The 23,933-nt window shown below is 35.5% G+C and overlaps 4 protein-coding genes across 14 annotated transcripts in view; 1 reads left to right on the forward strand and 3 right to left on the reverse strand.

The window, feature by feature from the left end:
* LOC108246367 (collagen alpha-1(XIV) chain) overlaps positions 1-23,933 on the forward strand; it is a 142,477-nt gene that overhangs the window by 108,942 nt on the left and 9,602 nt on the right. The window lies entirely within an intron of this gene.
* On the reverse strand, positions 281-10,394 carry LOC108246369 (C-type lectin domain family 4 member M). 5 transcript variants are annotated; one of them, XM_017433871.3, is made up of 22 exons: positions 10,085-10,394; positions 9,486-9,602; positions 8,824-8,880; positions 8,580-8,714; positions 8,379-8,438; positions 8,167-8,262; positions 7,411-7,461; positions 7,192-7,293; positions 6,802-6,906; positions 6,441-6,536; positions 6,283-6,342; positions 6,067-6,171; positions 4,171-4,230; positions 3,982-4,086; positions 3,832-3,891; positions 3,613-3,717; positions 3,400-3,459; positions 3,216-3,320; positions 2,696-2,779; positions 2,310-2,449; positions 962-1,080; positions 281-745 (listed from the first exon to the last, which is right to left on the reverse strand). In XM_017433871.3, the coding sequence occupies exons 1-22, from the start codon at positions 10,245-10,247 to the stop codon at positions 628-630; spliced, it is 2,103 nt and encodes a 700-aa protein (XP_017289360.1). In that variant the 5' UTR covers positions 10,248-10,394; the 3' UTR covers positions 281-627. The 5 variants fall into 5 exon arrangements, with proteins under 5 accessions (XP_017289360.1, XP_017289359.1, XP_024865794.1 ...); XM_017433870.3 differs by having other exon boundaries at positions 8,580-8,717; positions 10,085-10,393; XM_025010026.2 differs by lacking the exon at positions 4,171-4,230 and having other exon boundaries at positions 3,982-4,076; positions 6,162-6,171; positions 8,580-8,717.
* On the reverse strand, positions 10,608-16,521 carry LOC108246370 (CD209 antigen-like protein C). The gene is made up of 8 exons (XM_017433874.3): positions 16,160-16,521; positions 15,932-16,057; positions 15,173-15,232; positions 15,015-15,089; positions 14,546-14,641; positions 14,227-14,366; positions 13,097-13,215; positions 10,608-12,448 (listed from the first exon to the last, which is right to left on the reverse strand). Exons 1-8 carry the CDS (start codon positions 16,302-16,304, stop codon positions 12,331-12,333), a joined length of 879 nt encoding a protein of 292 aa, XP_017289363.1. The 5' UTR covers positions 16,305-16,521; the 3' UTR covers positions 10,608-12,330.
* Positions 17,818-22,614, reverse strand: LOC108246371 (CD209 antigen-like protein E). 2 transcript variants are annotated; one of them, XM_017433875.3, is made up of 6 exons: positions 22,150-22,614; positions 21,451-21,570; positions 21,267-21,362; positions 21,031-21,155; positions 19,811-19,923; positions 17,818-19,430 (listed from the first exon to the last, which is right to left on the reverse strand). In XM_017433875.3, the coding sequence occupies exons 1-6, from the start codon at positions 22,310-22,312 to the stop codon at positions 19,304-19,306; spliced, it is 744 nt and encodes a 247-aa protein (XP_017289364.1). In that variant the 5' UTR covers positions 22,313-22,614; the 3' UTR covers positions 17,818-19,303. The 2 variants fall into 2 exon arrangements, with proteins under 2 accessions (XP_017289364.1, XP_024865795.1); XM_025010027.2 differs by lacking the exon at positions 19,811-19,923 and having other exon boundaries at positions 19,300-19,430.

Genomic DNA, 23,933 nt, shown 5'->3' on the forward strand with positions numbered 1-23,933 from the left:
AAATCTTCATGTTTGATAGATATAGTCAGAAGTTGATGGTACTACTTCCTGTCCGGACTTTCTTCTTGTAGGAAGTAGCAGCACTGTGTTAAAGCAACATAAATATTTCACATCACAGTGAGCATATGTGATTAAAATGATGCCATTTCTTGAATATATGTGCACGTTTTTTTTGTGTTTTTTTTTTGTCAATTTAATGCTTAAATGTGTTTTTTCCCATCACTCTATTTGTGCACACTGTGTACTGCAAGCTTGACAAAGCAGAATTTTGACACAAATGTAGTTAGAGCACATTTATTTGTATATTCTGTACAGATTTCACAACAACAGACTCAGAAACTTAATAAATCAAAGTAAACACAAGTTACAGATACACATTTATATATATATATATTTGTATTCAGTTCATAAAAAACATATATAAAAGTAGTTTTGGGTTGATGATTTCTGACATCTGCTCCTGAGTTGCCACAAAGCTCAGACTCCAGGAGAATTGTTCTTTAATGCAGAAAAAAGGAGTTTTTAAAAAACTCAACTGTGTTTGAGACATTTCTCAGTTCATGTCCCATTTTACCAAAAATATATTCTCACACTTCACATCTTTTGGTCTTCAGTGAAAAAGGAAAATTATTTCTCACAGACCCAGTAATGTAAATATAAACTGCCCTTTGATGTCCATCGTTTAAATATATTACAGCACACTGCGTAGACCTCATATGATTTTGGTTTTTGTCTTGGGAAGAAACTGTGGAAAACAGATAACGCTTCAGCTGAGCTTAAACCTGAATTAAATATTTTTTAGAAATACATTTCCTCTTTTTTTCTGTTATTTTCAGTTGTTTTGTTTTGGGTTGTTTTTTGCTTTGAGAGCACAAAGAGAATGCATAAAACAACTAATGAAATAAATGTCAAGTAAAAAGATATATAAAAAAGATAAATAAAAATGTGAAACTATACTCACTCTTTTGAAGGCACGGTTCCATCCAACCATCTCCACTCAGGTTTCTTTGTCTTTTCTATCATTTGTAATCTAAGACCAATCCACATCTCTTGACGGGCAGTCAGTTCAATTAGAAATGTCTAGTTGATGAAAGACAAAAGAGAAAGAAAAGGTTTCTTTAACTGTTTTCAGGTGTTGTAATTTTCTTTAAAGTCAGACTATGGGAAAATAAAGAGCTAATGATGCTTTTCTTTTTGAAAAAAGGGCTTATTGAGCATATTTAAAATATACATAAATCGTATAATTGTCTTTGTCGGGATGTGTGTGTATATGTGTTTGTTTGATTGTCCGTTACTGGGATATCTTATAAACTTTTTTTGGATTGTAACAAAACTCTTAAAGTAATATTTGGATGTCCATCAACCCAATTCAAGATGCTGTCTCAGGTAATCAACCGTGGAAAACACAAAACTGGCTGTAGTTCAATCAGTTTTCTAAATATTGAGCTAAACTGTGGTGTGGCAGTAGCTACAAGGTTGAGTGAGATAGTATGTAATATTTTTTTTCAAGATTTGACCAAAACAGACATGTTTCAGTGTAGAAAGATGAATTTAGTTCAGATCTTTTGCTTGAAAAGCAGAGGACAATATGTATTCCTTTAAGGCATGCCAGGCCTTTTAAATATGTCTGATTTTGCTTCTAAAAACATCAACTAAGACAAGGTGACTTTTGACAAAATATTAACTTAACACACCTATTAGTGTAAAAAGAATCCATATAAGTTATTATTTATTCCTGTTGCTGTAATTATAACCAGAAAACACTGCTGAATAAGAAAAGAATGTTGAACACAATCAAATAAAAGTGACGATTCATATTACTGATGCCTTTTATGCCAAAGTTTTAACAAAGATCTTGCTAAATTTGTTAGAGCTCAAAGTATACAGTGGAGATGACTTTTAGCTACAACCACACCAAACTTTAGCTCAGTCAAAGCCATGTAAGACTGATTACCAGTGGTGGCCATTTTGAATTGGGTTGACCCCAAAAAGGGAATCAGCTGTAGATGTGCAGGTGCATCCACTTTTTACTTATGAGAATTTCATTAAAATCATCCCATAATTCATTACATATTTTGCTAACAGACAGGCAGACAAACACACACATGTATGCACACACACACACACAGAGTCTGACTTGGGCAAATACTCGATCATCATGGGTGATAATTAAACGAGCAGCTCTCCACAGCATTGGTTACACCGTTGCATAGATTGTTTTTAGAATGAATGCATTCAGAACCTGAAAACAATTCATCGATTAGTACCACAAACCAGATAAACTGGATCAAACAAACAAACAAACCCACCTTCTCATCTTCACTGTTAACGATGACCAGGTCAGCTCCTCTGTTTTGACAGTCTTCTCTGGCTTCAGGCCAAGTTTTACTCTCAGTGGATTTAAAGTAACAGTGGTCTCTGAAACTCGTCCATCCTCTGTGGCACATGTCTGAATATAAAACCAGAGTTTTAGGGACACATTACTTGTTGTTATCAATCAGTACTGTTAAAACTTCTTTTTAATTACTCTTTACTTTTGTTAACTTATATACAGTTTCTGTCTTATTTGCATCATTCTTATTTGTAAGAGCAGGTGATTAAGTAAAACAAATATTTAATTAGTAAAAATAAAGACAGTTTAGAACTGAATATAAAAGGTTTTCTATTTTCCATTGTGTCTTTGATCCTTTCTCACCATCATGCAGGTCCCTCAGCATCTGGACTGCATTCTTCAATGTTTCAAAGCTGCTCTGTAGCTGACTCATGTTGACCGCCATAGCTTCAAAATATGAAATAGCCAATCAATAAAATAATAAAATGTACTTTGGGGAAAACAAGTAAAGATTGAGTCATGCTTTCCCTTTTCCTTTTTTGAACCTTGTAAGTGGACATAGTTACTTGAGAGTTTGTTCAGTAGTTAACCGTAGCTGTCATTCACTTTGCTAACTTCATATTTACTAGAATGCCTATCATTCATTGAAGAAATGTAAATCATCTCATGACCATTTTGATTAAATAGAGAAGGAAAAAAAACATTGCAATCAATCTTACAAGATATTACAAGATCTCACACTTTCAGCACTCAGAGGACATGATGGGGATGATTCTCAGTCACGACTACATCCAATTTTAGCTCATGAGTTATATCTATTTTTGTGTTTTCTGCGATCAATTACCTGTGGCAACAGTTTGCATTTTTTTCATGGTTTTCTTACCTTCATTCTTGTCCTTCAGCGTCTGCACTTCATCCTTTAACAGGCTGTGATTTTTAGTCAGTGTTTCATAGCTGCTCTGTAGCTCACTGGTGTTGACTGCCAAGTCTTAAGAATGAAATTAAATGGTTAGCCAATAAAACGTTTTTGTGTAATATCTAAAGTGGAATCAAACTTTTGTACTTGCCTAAAAGAGTGGCCAGTAAATGACTGTAGCTGCTGTTTAGTTTGTCGATTTTCAAAGAATCTAAAGGACAAAAAACAGCAGAATAAGTTTGTGGAAATCAAAATATTTAATTCAATTTACTCAAAAATGTTCAAATGCTTTACATCTGCTGATTTACAGTACCCACATGGATTTAACACACTGTTCATTCAACCATTTTTACATTTTTCTCACCTTTGTTTTTGTTCTTTAACCTCTGGACATCTTTCTTTAAAGTGTTGTAATTTTTATTCAGTTTTTCATAGCTGCTCTGTAGCTGGCTGGAGTTGACTGTCATTTCTTAAGAGTAACATGAAATGATTAATCATTAAAACAATATAACAGCATTGTTGATGGAATGTTTTTAAAGTTTATTTAGGATTTTTGCTTTATTAGGTTCAAAGTCTCTCTTACCCAAAAGTTTAGCAAGTAGCTGACTGTAGCTGTTGTTCAGTTTGCTGATTTCCAAAGAGGCTAAAAGACAAAAACAGAGAATAAGTTCAGGTTAATCAACATCTTTAATTTACCTTGTAAGTAAAGTGTAAAATTGTCAGCAGTCTTCACCTTCATTTTTGTCCTTCATCATCTGTGCTTCATCCTTTAACTGGTTGTGATTTTTATGTAATATTTCATAGCTGCTCTGTAGCTGACTGGTGTTGGTCGCCATGCCTTAAGTTTAACATAAACTGGTTAAAACAAAACAAGATTTTCATGTAAGATGTTAAACATTTGAATCAAGTTTTTGCTTCTCACCTAAAAGTCTGTCCAGTAGTTCAATATAGCTGGTGTTCAGTTTACTGATTTCCCTAAAGACTAGGGGACCAAAACAGAGAATAGGTTTGTGTTAAACATATTTAATTTATCATGACTATAGTCAAAAAGTGCCAACACTCTTTCAATCAGCTGATTAAACCCTCTTTACACTGGATAAAACCCCTGGTACAGCATAAAAATCCCCCAGAATGTGGAGGCTCTTTGCAAAGTCTTCAGTCGGCTCACCGTTACATGTGATAAAGCGTGGAAGATCCTTGTTAATTTAGAGCAAGCCCAAAAGTTCTGTAGCTAGGTTGAAATGGTTTATTATCCTGGTGGCAGCGGCTCATGGTCCTGGGTGGAGTGCGGGGACCACGGTGGCGCTGTGTAGGCATGCTTTTGAACTTTAATAAAACTGGAGAATACAGTCAAGCATTTAAAAACAAATTTAATTTGTTGAAACAGGTGATCTGTATCTTGAAAATTCCTATGCAATTAATTTTTTCATTAAAATCAAAAGAAATGTAATCCCCTGCAATCACAGTAAGGAGATGGAGGAGATGGAATAGGGTAATGTTTGGAAGTGGAATCGCCTTCCATTATGTCTTCTGGGAAGTCATCAGGGGTGCTCTCCCTCCAGAGGAGTTCCCTCAACACGACCTCACATGTTCTGCAGCACTGGCACCATTAATATTGCTTTTTGCAGGACTGCCAGCACTTGCATCACTGCCTCTAGGCATATGCTTCAAAAGGTCATAAAAATGTGCCATAACATTGCCATTGTGCAGATTTTTTGCTGTGTGAAGCAGCAGCTTTGTTTGGGTGGTGTTGGGCACAGCTCTTTGATGGCAGTGGGAGTAAGCCCAAGTACACGTTGGGGGAGACGATACTCATGTGCCACCAACATCTAAGGTGCTTCAGCATTGTAGCTGCCCGACAGCATGCTGCAAGGTTTTTTCATGCGATTAAAGTAGAAAACACTCCTCACTATTTATTAATCCATTCAAATCTTCTCATGAAGTTTCCCAATCTCAAACTTTATAAAAGCTAAAGATACAATTTCAAAGTAGTACAATCAAAATAATATTTTATGGTTTTAGCTACAAGTCCAAAGAGCTTCTTCTGTTGAAATCATTTTCTGCTATAATACAGACCCTACTGGACTGTTAAAAGACTAACCTTTCTGTCCCTTGTAGTCCTGCTTTATGTTTTCCATGATCATTCAAGGCTGATGCACACATAATCCTGTAATAGATACGCTGCTCATGCTCCAACCAGGACCCTGATATGCTCCCACCATGACAACAAACCATCTGAAAGTTTGCCTCTAAACAACCCTAGATCTATCACATGTGAATAATCCACTGTTTTCTGAATACATGTGTCATACCCTCATTAAGTCTCTACAAAGACCAGTAATGTGCTGGCTGATTATTTTTTTTACATCAAAGTAGGGATGTCATTTATTGTGAAGGTCACGGTACAGCCCACTCTCGCCTCATGTGCTATGATCTTCTTGGGCATAGCTTTGTTTGATGTGGTCAAAAAGTGTCGTACAGAGCCCTGGGCATGGTGCAGTGGTGTACTTATGTGGTGGGATCTTTGTGGTGGTGTGCTGCTGGTATGTAGAGCATGGTGAGGGCAGAGGAGATGGATTGAGAGAAATGGGAAACGGCAAGAAAAAAAATCTATTTGGTGAGTCGAAGACCACAGCAGCATCCTTATCGCCTTCACATTGTAGGAGGTTGTCGAAATGTGACACAATCCAGACTCATTCTAAAGGTCATGAAGAGCCTAAAGAGGACTTAATCCAGTGTAAAGAGGCTTTAGCTGCACTCAGAGTAATTTGAACATACTTTCTTTCTTGTTTCCAGTTTGTTTTCAAGCTTTTCTTACCTTTGTCCTTGTCCTTCAGCATCTGCACTTCATCCTTTAACAAGCTGTGGTTTTTATTCAGTGTTTCATAGCTCCTCTGTAGCTGACTGGTGTTGACTGCCATTTCTTAAGAGTAACATGAAGTAAATAATCATTAAAACCATATGAGTATTTTGATGGAATAATTTTTAAAGTTTGTTTTGTTTTTTTTCTTCTTAGGTTAAAATTCTCTCTTACCTAAAAGTTTAGCAAATAGCTGACTGTAGCTGTTGCTCAGTTTGCTGATTTCCAAAGTAACTAAAGGACCAAAACAGACCATAAGTTTGGGTTAATCAAGATATTTAATGCACCTTGTAGGTACAGTCCAAAATTACCAACAGTCTTTCAATCTCCACCTTGATTTTCATCCTTCAGCATCTGTGCTTCAATCTTTAACTGGTTGTCAGATTGATTTAAAACTCCATCATTGCTCTGTAGAAGACTGGTGTTGACTGATGTACCATAAAAATCATATGACATGGTTAATCATTAAAACACAACATTTTTTGCTGACATGTTTACAGTTTGAATTGGCTTACTTACCGATAACATTGGCCAGCCGCTGACTATAGCTGCTGTTAAGTTTGTTATAATTAACATATTTATTTTACCTCATATGTGTATTTTAAAAATGCCAACACAGTTTTAATTGGCTGATTAGCTGCATTCACACTAACATACCGTTGCCTTTCTTTCTTGTTTCCAAGCTTTTCTCACCTGTGTTATTGTTCTTCAGTATCTCGACTTCATCTTTTACTTGGCTGGGGTTTTTAGTCAGTATTTCATATCTGCTCTGTAGAAGACTGGTGTTGACCGTTGTGTCTACAGAATAAAAAGGAAATGATTCATTAATGAAACAGTATAACAAGATTTTATGGTAAGGTTAGTTTTAAACCTGTCCTAAATAAATGTATGGTCAGTAGTAGTAGTAGTTGTTGTTGTTTGCTGATTCAGAAAGAAACTGAAGAGCAGAGAATTTGTGGTAATCAACAATATGAATTTACGTTGTGAATTTATTTTAACACTCTTTCAATATGCTGATCAACTATACCTACAGTAATACACTGTTTAACATACTGTTTTCTCATTTGTAGTTTGTTTTCTTACCATTGTTCTCATCCTTTAGAATCTGTTGGCCAGCGTCAGTCTTTATCTGGCTGTGATTTTGATTCAACGTGTCGAAGCTGCTCTGTAGCTGACTGGTGTTGACTGCAGTGTCATAAGGGAACATAAAATGCTTAGTCAATAAATAGCCATAATATTTTCTGGTGACGTGTTTAAAGTTTGATTTGGCTTTTTGCTCTTTAGGTTTAAAGCTGTTCTTACCTAAAACTTTGGCCTGGAGATGATTGAAGCTGTTGTTCTTTTTGCTGATTTCTAAAGAGACAAAAGGACCAAAACAGACAATAAGTTTGTGCTGACAGATATATTTAAATCACCTTGTGGGCATAGTTAAAGGAGTCAGAATAATTGCTAACAAAGGGTAGAATAACAGTGAGTGAGTCGGCAGTGGCTCAGGAGGTAGGGGTCCGTCCTGTAACCAGAGGGTTGCAGGTTCAAGCTCCCGCTCTGTCTGTCTCAGTAGTTGTGTCCTTGGGCAAGACACTTCACCTTCCTTGCCTCCTGGTGGCAGTCAGAGGGCTCGGTGGCAAGCCATTTACCATTTATTTACCATGTTAGTCTCATATTTAAAGAAATTGCAGCTATAACTGGGAGACATACAAAGGGCATATGATTATGTCCCAGGGTTATCCAGAAAGAAGATTATAATCTTGAGGTGGCACACCAAAACCAAAAGCCTAAATTTTAAGAGTCTCATTATGCTGTTGTCACATGCAGCCCATTTGAAAAATGGATAAAAATACTGCAATATGTAAATTTATAGGGGTGATCCCTGCAATTCTTATGATTAAAAAAATAAAACCTTAGTATAGCTGTCACCTATTAATATCATTTGTTTAATTATCAAGTAAAAATCATTCTCAATAGTCAAAGCTTACCAACACTCTTTTAACCTTCTGATTAGCTGTACTTCCAATAATTTAAATACTGTTTAACACACCGTTTCCAAGCTTTTCTCACCTTCATTCTGGTCCTTCAGCATCTGGGCTTCATCCTTTAACACACTCTGATTTTTATTCAGTATTTCAAAGCTGCTCTGTAGCTCACTGGTGTTGACTGCCATGTCATGAGAATAAAATTAAATGAATAATCATTAAAAAACACAACCATATTTTTGGTAACATGTTTTAAGTTTGCATGGGTTCTTGCTTTAGGTTTAAAACTGTTCTTACCTGCAGGTTCAGCCAGCAGCTGATTGTAGCTGTTGTTCAATTTGTCGATTTCCACAGAGACTAAAGGACCAAAACAGAGAATAGTGTTGAGTCAATTAACATTTTGCATTTACTTATTAAGCATAGTAACAAAATTCTCAACAATCTTTCTATCTGCTTATCAACTGTTCCTGCTGTCATTTAAAATACTTTTCTACATACAGTTTTCTTGTTTCCAGATTGCGTTCAAGCTTTTCTCATCTTCATTCTTGTCGTTGAGCACCTGTGCTTCATCCTTTAATTGGCTGGAATTTTTATTCAGCATTTCGTAGTTGCTCTGTTCCTGACTTCTGTTGACTGCTGTGCCATGAGAATAAAATATCATTAAAGCCATATAACAATGTTTTTTTCTGAAATGTTTAATGTTTGAAATAGTTGTGTTTGTTAGGTTTAAAACCATTATTACCTTGACTTGTCTGTTTCTGGCTGTATCTGTTGTTTTCTATGCCAAGTTGCAAAGACACTAATGGACCAAAACATAACAAGTGTGTCATTGAATACTGTAATTACAATCCTGGGCAAATAAATATCTTCCTTCATTTTTAGGGTTTTACATATCAGGAAAGAAAAGAAATGATCTGTTGTAGACCAGATCATTTTTATGTGCATAGTACCCTACAATTGAAAAAGGGTGGGTTTCTATGTTCCCATAACTAAAATCTTCCTCATGGGTAAAGTCAGAAATTGATAACACTCTCTGTCTGCTGAATTTAACTCACAAGATCTTAACAGTAAATATTGTTAATGCTTATGGTATGAAATGTAAAACAATACACAAATGAAGATGAAGAAAATAAAAGAATTGAGTTTAAATTGACTAAAGAGGGTGGAAACCCCTTCTTTAGGTTGTTCTACTACTGTTTTTTTAAGTACTTTCAAAATCATAAAGCAATTAAAATAATCTGCAAACAGTAGAAACTGGATCTTTCATTTAAGGATACTTTTTCTTTTTTTTATACCTCAATACTTCGGTGGGAAGCATATCACTGGTGTTTCATAAAGAGCTCTTCTGGTTTGACTATAAAGTACAGCATCTAATCTTGTGCGAGGTGTCACATTTTCTCTTACAGGATGTGGTTAGGAGGATGAGCCCAGCTGTCACCACGATGCACAGCACTCTTTTCCACAGTGCTGCTCTTCTGACAACCCTGATCTTAGCTGCACGTCGACTCAGAGTCTGTTGTCCTACAAAAGCAGAAATCAGAGTATTAATTAATCCCACACACAAGGATAAAGGGAGCTGCAGGAAGATGAGGGGAAACAGGACCATGAAACTAACAGAGTACCAAAAAGTAAACAAAAAACACAGATCCAACAAAATGAAAGGGCTGCTTATTCCACTAGTTCCCATTTTATTGGCTTTTCTTTGTAGAAGTATTTTATTGGACTGCTAGTCTTTTAGTTAGTTTTTTATTTACTTGATAATTTATCATTTTATATTTTAAAAACAGAGTAATGTCCTGCAGCAGTCTCTCCTTTCAGGTCTGTTTGTGTTGCTCCTCCATGTTAAACGAACCACAGCGACTGTTTTCATACTGACACAGATAATTTAAAGTCTTTCTTTTTTTCTTTCTTTCAATAACTGATAAAAAGAAACTTGCACTAAAAGAATAAACTTAGTTTAAAAATCTAATAATAAAGGGCACAAATTCACATTATTAGTTTACCTTCTTGCTGTGTTTGAGGCAGCATCTGATGATTCTCGACATCTTGTTCAGACTCACAGAGGTCCACCTCCTTCTGTTTCCGTTCTTCTTTGTCTGTTCGAGGATTTATGGTATATTTTGCTTTTCGTGACAGCAGTCGTTTGGAGTAAAACTTCGAGGACATCCTGGGAGTACCAACACATCTGAGCAGAAAAAGCTCTTCGCTCTGAACAGACTATGTTAAAGTTTTAATCTCCACTTGCAGCATCATTTCTGACAGATATACAGAAAAGTCATGTTCAGTGCTGGTGTTATTGTTGGTGTTTCTCGTCTCGCCCTCCTTCTGGTTTTAGCGGAAAGCTTGGAGGAAGTCGCAACATTTAAAGACACACACTTTTTTAAACTTAACACCTCACTGCACTGAAAACATCTGAACACCAGTTTGTGGTTTTTCTTCACAGTCTTTCCAAAAACAGCAGCGTTCATCTGTTAATAACCCCCAACAAACACACAAACATGCACAGCAGATAAACAGCTTTATTATTATTCATTTCATTTGTTTTTTTTATACAGAAAATGTTTTGATATCAGTTCTATTACTTTTTGTAGCCTGACAAAGAAACAAAGTGTTTAGAACTGAGTTCTTTAGGAACTTAGGATTTAGTCATTCATAATCCAAACAGATTTTAATTCAACAAAATATTAAATATAGTTTACCTTTAATTCAGAAAGAATAACATGAATAATTCCAATATGTACAAATATTAGTTTCACCAGCAGTTCAAACCCTGCTGTGTTAAACAAATGACATTGAATTCTACCATTAAATTTACAAAACACAACTTTCTCTTCCTCAGGAAAGTCAGATTGACAACAATACAACGCCTGGGTTTAAGTTTAAGTGGGTTTGTTACCTTAAGAAAGATTCAAACTCATTATTTTGGACACACAGTATTTTTGATGTGCGTCCACTTTCTGTGCTGATTGCTTTGGATTCAATCCCAGAATTTACATTTTTTCACTTCTTGTTCAACAAACCATAAACTGTTACAGATAAGAAGCAGAATAGGCTTTATATATTTAAAATTAAAGGTAAACTTTTTCTGATTGAAATTGTTTTGTTCCCAACAGAAATTTGCATATGTAAAGAAACTTTTAATGACTAAATACGACAGCTACGTTGACTGATCTCCTGGAAACTTTAGGGATTTTTCCGATGTTGATTGGGGAAAAGTTACATGTTTACACAGTAATGCTGTTCCTGGTGAATCCGCTGTAGTTTTCATGCCAGGTCACTACCTGGCGCTGACATCAGTCCCTCCAGCATGAAAACAGTTACATCCAAAATGGTGAATACACATATCTTTGTTTGGACCTGTGAACCTGACTGCTGTTGTGGAAACCCACAGCCAAAGTTCTGCAGAAATGTCCCGGTTTCACTAAAAAACTGGGCAAAACTCATTCAAAGTAACAGTTTCATTTTCTTAAAACAGGAACTAGGGACTTTGCCAACTGCATTTTTGTCTCTGTTACATTAAAAAATGTATTTTTAACCAAGTTCTCCTTTTTCATAAAGTAAAACTTTAACCATTGTTAATCAACCCTGTTTGGATATTTCCGGTATGTGTATTTCATTAAAGTTTTAACTACTTCAAATAAGACGTCAGGATAAAGATTTATGTTAGTGAGCATAAAATAAGCTGCTACATCACTTTGCTTGATGTTCCACGAGGAGCTGGCGTTAACAAGCTAAATGGTTGATATTTGGTGACGTCTCATAACCTAAACTAAGGATCGTAAAGCTGGCCTCCATTATAGATGTAAAAGAAATGTACCTGAATTCACAGGAGGACAACTAACTACAATTCTTCTATTATTTACTTTACTTACATTTACTTACATTTACTTCATATCCACACATAGAAGAACATAACAGTAAACTTTGTGGGTCTATTTTGATTTCTTCCGTTGGTAAAAAAAAACAAAAAAAAAACAGCAGCTGCTATTTTTAGATGTGTAGACAAAAAAGAGAAATTTTAGCTGCAACTGATTGTTGTATAAACAATGTAAATAAAATAATAAATGGCAACAGTTTAAATTCAATGTAAGGAGTAAAGATGATGATTTCTACACATTATAGACCCTAAGATAAAATCAGCAAAGGTTCTGTGAAGCAGTGTGTAATAAACTAAACAAATCTAAGCAAAGTCTGAGGTGTATCAGGAAATTATCATAATCAGGGTTCTCTTGGTCAGGTTAGACTAAATTTATTTCTCGCAGATCCAGTTTTTTGTGTTACTGTTATATGAGTTCTTCCATTTCCCTTGAAACATGGTTGCATACTGCCAGTTAGAGTAAGTCTTCGGCCATCTTGTTTCCCAGAAACTGTGGGAGAAAAAAAAAAAAACTTGGATAAGACTTCAATTTTGTTACATTTAAACACAAAAATCTCTCTTTTTTATTATCTTTATTTCTTTCTTGTCCTGTTTTTATGTGTGGGGAAGTTGACTGGACAGGTTATAAATGTAGATTAAGAACTCGTTTTTAAAGCCCAAATTGTTGTTTTTATCCAGTAAAACCAGCTCATTCTGCACATCCTAACCTTCTTCCTGCTTCGTAGCTCACTCCATGTAGTGTTAGTGTTCATGTTGGGACTCTCCTGAAGATGTTTGACTGTGAATCATCACAGGGACTTAAAAAGCTTCAAAAGCTTTCAAACTTTGAAAAGGTTTTAAAGCTTTGATAACTGATTGCATGAATCAGAAGTGATTTTATAAATTTGAACCATTTTATAAAGCAGCTTTAATCATGCTGTTTGTTTTGTATTTTTAATGTTGATCTTCTGTTTCTAAAATCAATTTCATCATTTTCAATGGATTATTGACCCTGAAGTTTTACAAATATCAAAAACAAACATGTTTAGGGTTTAGACGTTTTATTTCAACAAAGTTGTATTTTGAACTTTTGTTTTTAAAATGTATATTTAGCACTGTTCTACATTTCAACATGAATATATTTAAATTTGAAACTCACCTTTGTGTCAGCGGTGATCCATCCACCCATTGCCATTGATAATCACTTTTCCATTGTATCCACTGCCCCATTAGACCAATCCATGACTCTCCATTCATGCTCAGTTCTGCTACAAATGTCTAGTTAGGTTAAAAATAACAATATTTCATTTTTTTCAAACTTGGAAACAAATGTGACTTTTGTTGACTCTTTGAATAATAAAAAAAAACTTAGTTTATAGTTTAAGATTTAGATCAATGTTGTATTCTTCTTAATCTGTTTATAGTATTTTTCTTCTGAAATGAGCAGGTTGTTAAAGAGAGAAATACAATAACGTCATATAAAACATCTAATTCTGACAGATATACAGAAAAGTCATGTTCAGTTCTGGTGTTATTGTTGGTGTTTCTTGTCTCGCCCTCCTTCTGGTTTTAGCGGAAAGCTTGGAGGAAGTCGCAACATTTAAAGAAACGCACAGTTTTAAACTTAACACCTCACTGCACTGAAAACATCTTAACACCAGTTTGTGGTTTTTCTTCAGTTTTTCCAAAAACAGCAACGTTCATCAAACACACACAAACAGGTGCACATCAGACAGACATCTTTATTATTATTCATTTGATCCAGATTGGACTCTGGAGCAATGGAAGAAGGTCATGTGGTCTGATGAGTCCAGATTTACCCTGTTCCATCAGGGTAAGAAGAGAGGCAGGTGAAGTGTTGCACCCATCATGCCTCGTGCCGACTGCACAAGCCTGTGAGGGCAGTGCTATGATCTGGGGTTGCTGCCGCCGGTCAGGTCGAGGTTCAGCAACAGTATGAGCTCAAAGAATGAGGTCAGCTGACTACCTGAATATACTGAATGACCAGGTTATTCCATCAATGGATATTTTTTCTCCACCGTTGGTACGGGCATGTTCAAATAAGACTTGGCAAAGATTTTTGCAACTCTTGACAGAAATAAATGCTGTGACATTTCAGAGGTTTGTGGAAATTATACCGCAGTGAATGTGTGCCATAATCAAAGCTAAAGGTGGTCCAACAAAACATGAGAGTGGGACCTTTTTTTCAGTGTATATTACGAAAGATAAAAAAAGATCCGATCAATCAGTTAGGTCAGCAATCACTCAGATACGAACAGACAGACTCACCTGTTCCTCCTCAGTGTTTATGATCACCAGATCAGCTCCTCTTTCCTGACAGTCTTTTCTGCTTTCAGACCAGCTTTTCCACTGAGTTGATTTAAAGTAACAACTGCATCCAAATCTTTTCCATTGGTCAGGACACTTCCCTGAATGTAAAACCAGAGATTTAGAAGCGCATTTCATGCATTGTTTTATTTATTTATTTCAAGTTTTACTTTTGTACATCTAAACTTGTTTTTTGTCTCATGTTTAAAAATAAAAAAAAATCAGTAATAGTAAAGACGAAACTGGATTTTAGGTATAGAAAGCTTCTTTTTTTTCTCACCTTTAATTGTGTCCTTCAGCTCCTTCACTTCATCTTTCAACAGGCTGTAATTTTTACTCAGCATTTCATAGCTGCTCTGCAGCTGACTGTTGTTGGCTGATATGTAATGAAATTATTAATTAATCAATTATTAAAGCAATACAAAAAATCAAGTGTACAAGATTAAATGTAATACAGATGTTTGCTTTTCAGTTTAGAATCATTTTATGTAAAGGTTTTCTTATAACTGACTGCAGATGTTTAGTTTGTTTGTTTCTAAAGAGAATAAAGGTCCAATAATACAGAAATCAGGTTGTTTTAACTCACAGAATTAGGTTACTAATTTGATTTAGTAAAATGTATTTTATTGTCTATATTTCCTTTTTCTTATTTTTCCTAAACTTATTTCAAATCAGTTTTTGTTTCCCTTTCAAGAATAAAAGAGCATAAGAAAGTAAGAGCTGAGTTTGGGGTTGAAACACATTTTTACCTTCAGTCATGTTCTTCAGCTGTTTCAAATCATCTGTTAACTGGTTGTGACTTCTTTGTAGCTGAGTGTTGTTGGCTGCCATTTAATAAGAAGAGCATCAAATAAATATTCATTATCTAAACATTTATGTAAACATCTAAACATTTCTCTTTTCTTACCTAAAAGTTCCTGCAGTTGTTGATTGTAGCTGTACTTCAGCTTGTTGAGATCCACAGTCACTAAAAGATAAATATAAATCAGAATAAATCAACAAAATTCAAATTGTTTTAGTTAATAACACCATCACTATGTTTAACTTGCTGACTGGTTTACAGTTGTGAGTTGTAGTGTTGATAGTTTATTTTATGCTAACTTACTTGTATTATATTTAAAATAAAAGTAAAAGGAAAATAAAATATTGAAAGTCAAGCAATGATGTGAAAAGGAAAACAAATTTTAGGTACCCTGATGTGGTTTCTGAACCCCACAGCTCAGAGGAATAGAAGTTACAAGGACTTCTCTGCCTCTCGTTATCTGTCTTTCTTTTGAGGACTTCTTTAGTCATCATGAAAACATAAAGATGAGGAAGCAGCTTAAAAGAGTTTTTAAAGTAGTCGTCATGCAGTTCATTTGATATTTTTATTTACAAGATGAGCACAGTGGAATGGTCTGCACTGACATGACTAATTAAACTCCTTTCAAGGTTTTAAATGTGTGCAAAAATGTTCCATTTTGTTTTTGCACTTTGATTTCTGAATCTTTTAAATTCGGACAAGACTTAAAAAAAAAACTAAGTTTTTATTTTGTACGTTTTTTAAAAAAAAATAAATCTTTTGTAGAACTAAAAAGTCATTAGCAATAATTCTAGCTGTGAAGCGCTTCTTCTGGTTTGTGACTAAAATACATCATGTGAACCAGTTTTTGGTGGTTTGTCTTACGATAAATGTTCAGGATGAGGATCACAGCTATCGCCACGATGCACAGCACAGTTTTGCACAGTGTTGCACTTCTGACAGCTTGTTTCTTGACTGCAGGTTGATTCTGAATCTGATTCTGGTGTCTTTCTGTAGAAGCAGAAATAAGAGAGTTAAGCAAAACATGGGGTTTAAAATAAATCAATTAAAATCAGGCAACTAAACGGACAAGATGATATATTATTTACTTACCTTCTTCCTGTGGCTGAAAAATGTTGTGACTGCCCACCATATCGTATGTACCCTCGTAGATACACTCTGTTCTGTATTCTTCAGCCCTTCTGTTATATCTCACCTTATGTGACAAATCTGGTTTGGAGTAAATATCTGAAGACATCCTGAAGAGGCAGCTCAGCAAAAGCTCCACTTGACTTCCTTGATGGACAGTGTTGAAGCTCTGCAGCGTACAGTGCCGCCCTCACTCTGATAGAAAACAGGATTATTTCTTGATGCTCAGTTCTGTTGTTACTGTCACTGTCTGTGTTTTTTGACTAGCCAACCGTTTGGTTTCAGTAGGTTTTTTTGAGGAAGTCTCACCCTTTAAAGAACCACATCCTTATAGTCAACGTATTATTCTACATAAAAAAACTACAAAACACCAGTTTGTGACATATTTTTTTGTTTGTTTGTTTGTTTTGAGGAAATTATATTTTGACACATTTGGGTTTACTTGTGAAATTAAAATTGAGTCCTGATTGATGAGGGGTTTGATTGTCATCACCAGCAATTTGCATGTATTGAGAACCCCCCACCAACTCAAACACACACTTACTCACACACCACAGATGTTTAAACAGGAAATGATACTTTGCCAGTTCTATTTTTCCATTTCCTTATAGCTAAATGAAAAAATATTTTAAACTGATGTCTTATAATTTGGAAAGTTGAGTTTTGACCATTGAAAATTTAAACATTTTTTATTGAGAAAATATAAGTCCTTCATTTNAAAAAAAAAAAAAAAAAAAAAAAAAATATATATATATATATATATATATACAGGGTGGGCCATTTATATGGATACACCTTCATAAAATTGGAATGGTAGGTTATATTAACTTCCTGTTTGTGGCACATTAGTATATGGGAGGTGGGAAACTTTTCAAGATAGGTGGTGACCATGGCAGCCATTTTAAAGTTGCCAATTTTGGATCCAACTTTTGGTTTTTTTAATGGGAAGAGGGTCATGTGACACATTAAAACTTATTGTGAATTTCACAAGAAAAACATCGGTGTGCTTGGTTTTAACGTGACTTTCTTCTTTTATGAGTTATTTACAAGTTTCTCACTACTTAAAAAATGTGTTCAAAGTGCTGCCCATTGTGTTAGATCGTCAATGCAAACCTCCTCTCCCACTCTTCACGCACTGATAGCAACACTGCAGGAGAAATGCGAGCACAGGCTTCCAGTATCCGTAGCTTCAGGTGCTGCACATCTTATATCTTCACAGCCTTCAGATGACCCCAAAGTCTAAGGGGTTCAGATCGGGAGACCTCGGGGGCCTTTCAGCTGGCCCAAGACGACCAATCCACTTTCCAGGAAGTGGAAGTGGGAGAAGAGGGTTGCATTGTTGATCCAACACAATGGGCAGCACTTTGAACACATTTTATAAGTGGTGAGAAACTTGTAAATAACTCATGAAAGAATAAAGTTACTTTAAAACCAAGCACACCATTGATTTTCTTGTGAAATTCCCAATAAGTTTTAATGTGTCACATGAGCCTCTTCCCATTAAAAAAATAAAAGTTGGATCCAATATGGCCAACTTCAAAATGGCCGCCATGGTCACCACCTATCTTGAAAAGTTTTCCCCCTCCCATATACTAATGTGCCACAAACAGGAAGTTAATATCACCAACCATTCCCATTTCATTAAGGTGTATCCATATAAATGGTCCACCCTGTATATTCTTTCAGGATCGTTCACTTCAATATGTATTTTACTGTCACTAACAATTCAAATTCTGCTGTTTTGAAAAAGAAATAATAAATCTTGGAATTGATAAGACACTTTATTCTTACTGGTCATTTTATAACTTTTCCTCAGTAATTACCTTCAGTACAGATTGTGAAGGTTTTAACTTCTACATATTGGCTGTACTTATATCGCACCTTTCTACTATCCAGGCCACTCAAAGCACTTTACAACACAATCTGTGCCCTCATTTACCCCCACACACACAGCACACTACTACAACTCTACAAAGCTAGCGTGAATAAATCATTCTATAGAGTCTAATCAGAGCTTTAGATCACATTCATACACAGATCGGAGGTAATGAGGGATTTGGTGTTTTACCCAGGGACACTTTGACGTGTGGCAGACTGGTGAAATCAAACCTCCAACTCTCTCATTGGAGGACGACAGCTCTAACCACTGAGCCACAGCCAGCCCAGAATAACATCTTGGTATCTGCGCATGTGCAAAGTTTTTCTTTTTCTTGTACGTGTTTCAGCGCTCAATTTCACTTCCTTTTTCTTATATGTAGCTTTATTCTGTGGTATTTAAACAAAAACCAGAACTAATCTTTCATAATGTGTAGAAGGTTCTAACAAATTCAAAACACACGTTAGGCTGAAAGGTCACCGAAGGAATTAACTTATCTTTCTGAGTGGTTATTGCGTTCAGAAACTCGAATCACACTCATGCTGAACTGAACTGAACTGAACCTTTAGATATGAGACACATATGGGATACACGTTTTTTTTTTCTTTTCATTTTCTGATAAATAATGCCATTCAGTAGTTAATCACCATTAGAAGCCACCGCCATTCTTCAAGTAGTGGCTTATGATCAGTTCTGTGTGAAACAAACATCAGCTAATTTAATAACACATTGTTTTACATGTGAAAACACAATTTCTATGTGAAGTTTATGTAGTTTCTTTGTAAAGGATAACTCAAGGGACAAGTCCTTATCAAAAAATGTGCAATCCTGAACAGATCCAGATTTAAGTCCAATTACATAAAGTCCAATTCCAACAAATAATACTAGAACTATCCAACCATCCATTTTATTTACCGCTTGTTCCTCTTCAGGGTTGCAAGCAGCTGGTTCTTATATCCAGCAGTCATTGTGTGAGAGGTGGGACCCCGGAGAGGCCGCCAGCAGAATAGATAAGATTCAATATCTTACAAAATGCCAATTTGTTAAACGATTGTCTGAGAAAACCAACAGATGGCATCAAAACTTTGAGCAAGCATGGGACAAAGGCAGCAGTGGAAAGAAACAACTCCCCTTTAACGGGAGGACAGTGAAAAAAAGCATTCACATTGAAAAATAAATTCCAAAACATGACAGCTATAAGGAACATGTTAAGCTAGAAGGTCACTAAAAAATTAGCATGTCATCTTCTCACAGATCCAGTGTTTTGATCCGTTTTTTGTTGTAATCCAGTTTCCTTGTAGATCACTGTATACTTTGGAATCTGTGTCATGGTTTTCAGGTTCTCCTTGTTTCCAGCTCCTGTTGAAACAGCAACATGTTATAAATAAAAGCAAACCATAAAACTTTGTCTAATCAGAGCTTTAACACGTCCTGATGTCATAGCAGTTTATATTAAACTATTAAACATTCAGTGGTTGTACAAAACACTGAATGAAATCAGCTGAAATTATTCAGACTTGACTTCTAGTTCTTCATGATCTTGAAAATTTTTGAAAAATTTGCTTTTCTGTTTACATTTCTAAAATAAGCCACAATTCCAAGTTTAAGATGTTTCGTCAATAAGTATTTTTAGTGAGACACGCCACAATTTTTTTTTCTCTCTACATTTTCATTGTCACTTTTTATTTTTACACAATAATGTTGATATAGAAGTGGAAATAAAATCTATATTTTCTCACAAGTAAATTGGTTTTGTTCCATCGATCCATTGCCATTTTTTTTCCCATTGTGGGTTTACGAACTCCAGACCAATCCAGGACTCTCCATGTATCTTCAATTTTTTAACAAGTTCCTGCATAATTTTAAGAATAGTAGACATAATCTTCAACAAAGCAATAAAATGATTTCTTGTTCTGACTCATTCAATCTCATTTACAATATTTGAATCTAAATGTTAACAAAAAAATCAATGTTTATGGTTTGTGTTTGAAAATGCCAGAAGATTTAAAGCAGACTTGCAAAAGGCAACAACCACATGAGTCAACTACAAGTTTTTTACTACTCTTAAATAAAATAAAGAATTATGATTTTATTGTTGCAACCCCAATTTTGTGTCCTGACTTTAGAACTTGGGTTGTACAATTACATCAGTTAAAGATCTTGAAGCTGTTTTATAGTTATAGAGATTTCAGAACATAATGCATCACAGTTTGTAGTACAGGGTGCTGAATACTTGCAGATCAGTCAGTATGCCAATGCTGACACCTGTTTACCGGCATAAGATCCTACAAGTGGCATGTTAATATCAGGTAAATAAATGAAAAGGGTCTGATCTGATGAGGGATGTTGTCTCTTACATCATGCAACCAACTGGATGCTTGTGCATCGTTTACCTCTGAAAACATGTAACAGCTGATTACAGTGCTGAGGCATACAGAGACAGATGTTCCTGCAGGGAAAACTTGAGCTCTGGCATCTATGTGGTCACTATAATAACCCAACTTAACAAGCTGCTTCCTGACACAAACAACCTTGTCCTGTCATATACAATAAATATATGCGTTCCTTTTACACTTTCCACATGGTTAACCATGTTCCAAGTGCAAATTTGTTTTTAATTATGCATTTTATCATCTAAAGCTGGTTATTATATTCCTAAAGTGGGGGGATTGATATGACTGTTTGTCATATAATTGGAAAAATATATATTTATTTGAGAATGCTTTGTTTATTCCAAAAAAATGACTATATTGCCTTTTTCCCCTAAATACTTCCAGGTAGTCTGGCTTTGTTTTGCTGTTGTTCTGCAATGAACGTACAAGCAGTCTGCCTTCCTGCGACTGTGGGTAGTGCGCTGCTGATTCAATTTTAAAAAAAAAATGTTGACGGCTGATTTTAGACATTGTGGTGTAGCACACACTCAAGCTCAGGTTCACATCTTAAATGATCAGACACTTACATGCTTGTCATAGTTGTTTATCACCACCAGATCTGCTCCTCGTCTCTGACAGTCTTTCCTGCTTTCCGTCCAGTTTTTTTTTTCAGTTGAAGCGTAGAAACATTGTTTTCGAAACCAATGCCAATCTAGAGGGGTTTTATTGTCAAATTTGTGTTTCAGGAAAATACTTCTAAAAATTTAAAGATACTTTAAGAAAAAAAATTTTAAATTGGAAAAAAAAAAAAAAAAATTCTTACCAGTTACCTGTGTCTGATTCTCATTGGACCTTTGGATTTCTGTTAGATTTTTATTCTGTGCAAAAATGGATTCTAGTTTTGAGAGAACCATTAGATCTATGGAAACAGCATAAATGGACAGATGAAATAAACAATCGAGGCTTTGCTTGAGTCATGAGACGACGTAAAAAAAAGATATCTTTACAGAGATTGAGTAAGACACCGATCCCTCCTAACAGCATGAGACACAGAAGACCCAGAATTAGTGCAGCAATCCTGTAATTGTTTCTTTGGAGATCCTGACCTCGGCTCTCAGTCGGTGCTCCTACAATAACATGGTAGACAGCACAGTTTATTATTTTTACAAATAAGATTCAAGAGTTTTGATGTTGGTGAAAACAGGCGTTGTCAGGCACTGACTATACATGTTAAAAGAAGGAAGTTAGTTATCTGCTTCTCTGCTAAAAAAAAAAAAAAATGCTCTTATTGATACAGATAAAAATACAAAGTTTTTATTCACAAGCAGAGGGTAAACCTTGAGAGGTTTAGTAAATATAATATAAGTCAAACTTTTTTATATAGCACTTTGACAAATATTAGGTGCTTTACAAATTTATGTAAATAATAAACCAAAAAAGGACAGAAAACAAGATAAAAGACAAATAATTAGATTTTTAGAGGAGCTCATGAAGTAAAATTGTAAGTTTATACAAATGCATAAACGTTTTAAACTAGATGAAAGCAGATAGATAATTTAAAAAAAAAACAATACATTAATTTGCCCATAATTAGATATTAAGCATCATTTTTCCAGTAAGAAACTTATCCTGCAAGAAAGTAATTTATGTTGTAGTAGTTTTTGGTAAAAGTATGTAGCAGTAAAATATAAGATTATTTGATTTACCTCCATCCTGCCTGATGGGACCAACACGACGGTCGGGTGAAGCATCCGAACTTTCGTAGATTTCTACCACCGTCTCCACCCTGTCCTCTCGTTTGGCCCGGGCTCCTTTGCTGTATCTCACTTTCATCATCAAATCTGGGTCCTCGTAAATGTTGCACGACATTTTAAGATGGCCGTCAGCTTCGGGAATCGTTGTATCTCTCCGGCAAATTTTCAGAGATAGTTTAAAAAAGAAAAAAAAAAAAAAACGCCTTCAATGTTTATTTCACTCCAGTTCTGTCCTTCAAGGATTTAAACGTCACCATAAAGTTGATTATTGGCAGATTTTTCTTCTAAAATATGAATTTAAAAAATCAGTAATTCAGCGCTGTCAGGATTTCTACCAAGGTTTCTGTGCGTCTCTCTTTCTAGCTGAGCTAGCCAGGTTTCAACAGGAAATGCTGAAGATGTTTGATGTTTACACAGGAAAACACACACACACACACACACCTACACACACACACAGTTTTACAGTATCACTCAACAGGGAAACCTACTAACTATTTAATCTTCATTTTCAGTATGTGGGGCTGTAAAAAAAAAACTTTTCTCAAATATGAAAACAGTTTAGTAGCTTTAATAGTTGGTTGATATTGTCATAGATGACAGCAGCATCTAAACCTTAAACAGGATTTTTGCTGCAGTTGTGACATGCTGTGCTCTTATCACTGCTTACTTCCTCAGTGACATCAATAAAGATCATCAGATGCTCACAGGAAATAAAGCTGAACGAGCTTCACAGATCAGCAGAAACATGTTTATCTGTTTCTCTTTCAAGTTTAATTTTAATCAGATTGTTGACTTGGCTCTGAACCATTTCATGGCTTCTGGGTCTTAGTTTAATCATTAAAACATTTTAAAGGTAGATATAAAATATTCAACATAAACTTTTAATAAAGTGACGTTGTAGATGCTGCAGTTCAAATGAGTGTTACGCTTCGAAACGTGCCTTTATTTGTTACTGTAATGTTTTAAAATGGGTATCAGTCAGAGAAATAAGACGGCGAGGCTTCCGGAAGCAAAAGTTTTATTGTGAAAAAGTTCTGCTGCTGTCAGCTCTGTTAGATCCTCCTCACAAAATCTGTTCCTGGATTTGTTTATTTTTGTGTCAAATTTAGACTTTGAGGCAGCACTTTGCTCTGACTGTGTCTGAACCTTTACATAGTTTCATTAATTTAAAATTTCTCTGTTTTGTTTTTTAAATCTTTGAAATCCTTTGGCTCTGGGAATGTCCCTCAGCTGCCTCTAGGTCATATAATGACATAACTCCTGAACCCACACCAACAGACTGAACAGGTGAAAAAATTCAGAGGAGTATATTTTATCGTTTGGAGACAAAAAGACAGGAGACATAACAGGAAGTGGCAGAGCTGAAGATGTTGAGGTTCTCCTTGGGAGGGACGAGGATGGACAGGATTAGGAATGAGGTCATCAGAGGTCCAGCACAGGTTGAAGGACTGGGAGATAAAGTTAGAGGACAGACTGAGATGGTTTGGACATGTGCAGAGGAGGGACAGAAGGATGTTAGAGACAAAGAGGACAGACTGAGATGGTTTGGACATGTGCAGAGGAGGGACAGTGGGTATAGTGGAATGAGGACAGAGGACACAGTAGACAGATTTAGATGGAGGAGGAGGATGACTCGCTGTGGAGATCCTGAAAAAGGAACAGCTGAAAGACAAAGAAGATGATATTTGAGTATATTTAATTTAATTTGTGAGATTTGTCATCACAGATTGGGTTAG

The sequence above is a fragment of the Kryptolebias marmoratus genome, linkage group LG5, assembly GCF_001649575.2.
Source record: "Kryptolebias marmoratus isolate JLee-2015 linkage group LG5, ASM164957v2, whole genome shotgun sequence".
Lineage (NCBI taxonomy): Eukaryota > Metazoa > Chordata > Actinopteri > Cyprinodontiformes > Rivulidae > Kryptolebias > Kryptolebias marmoratus.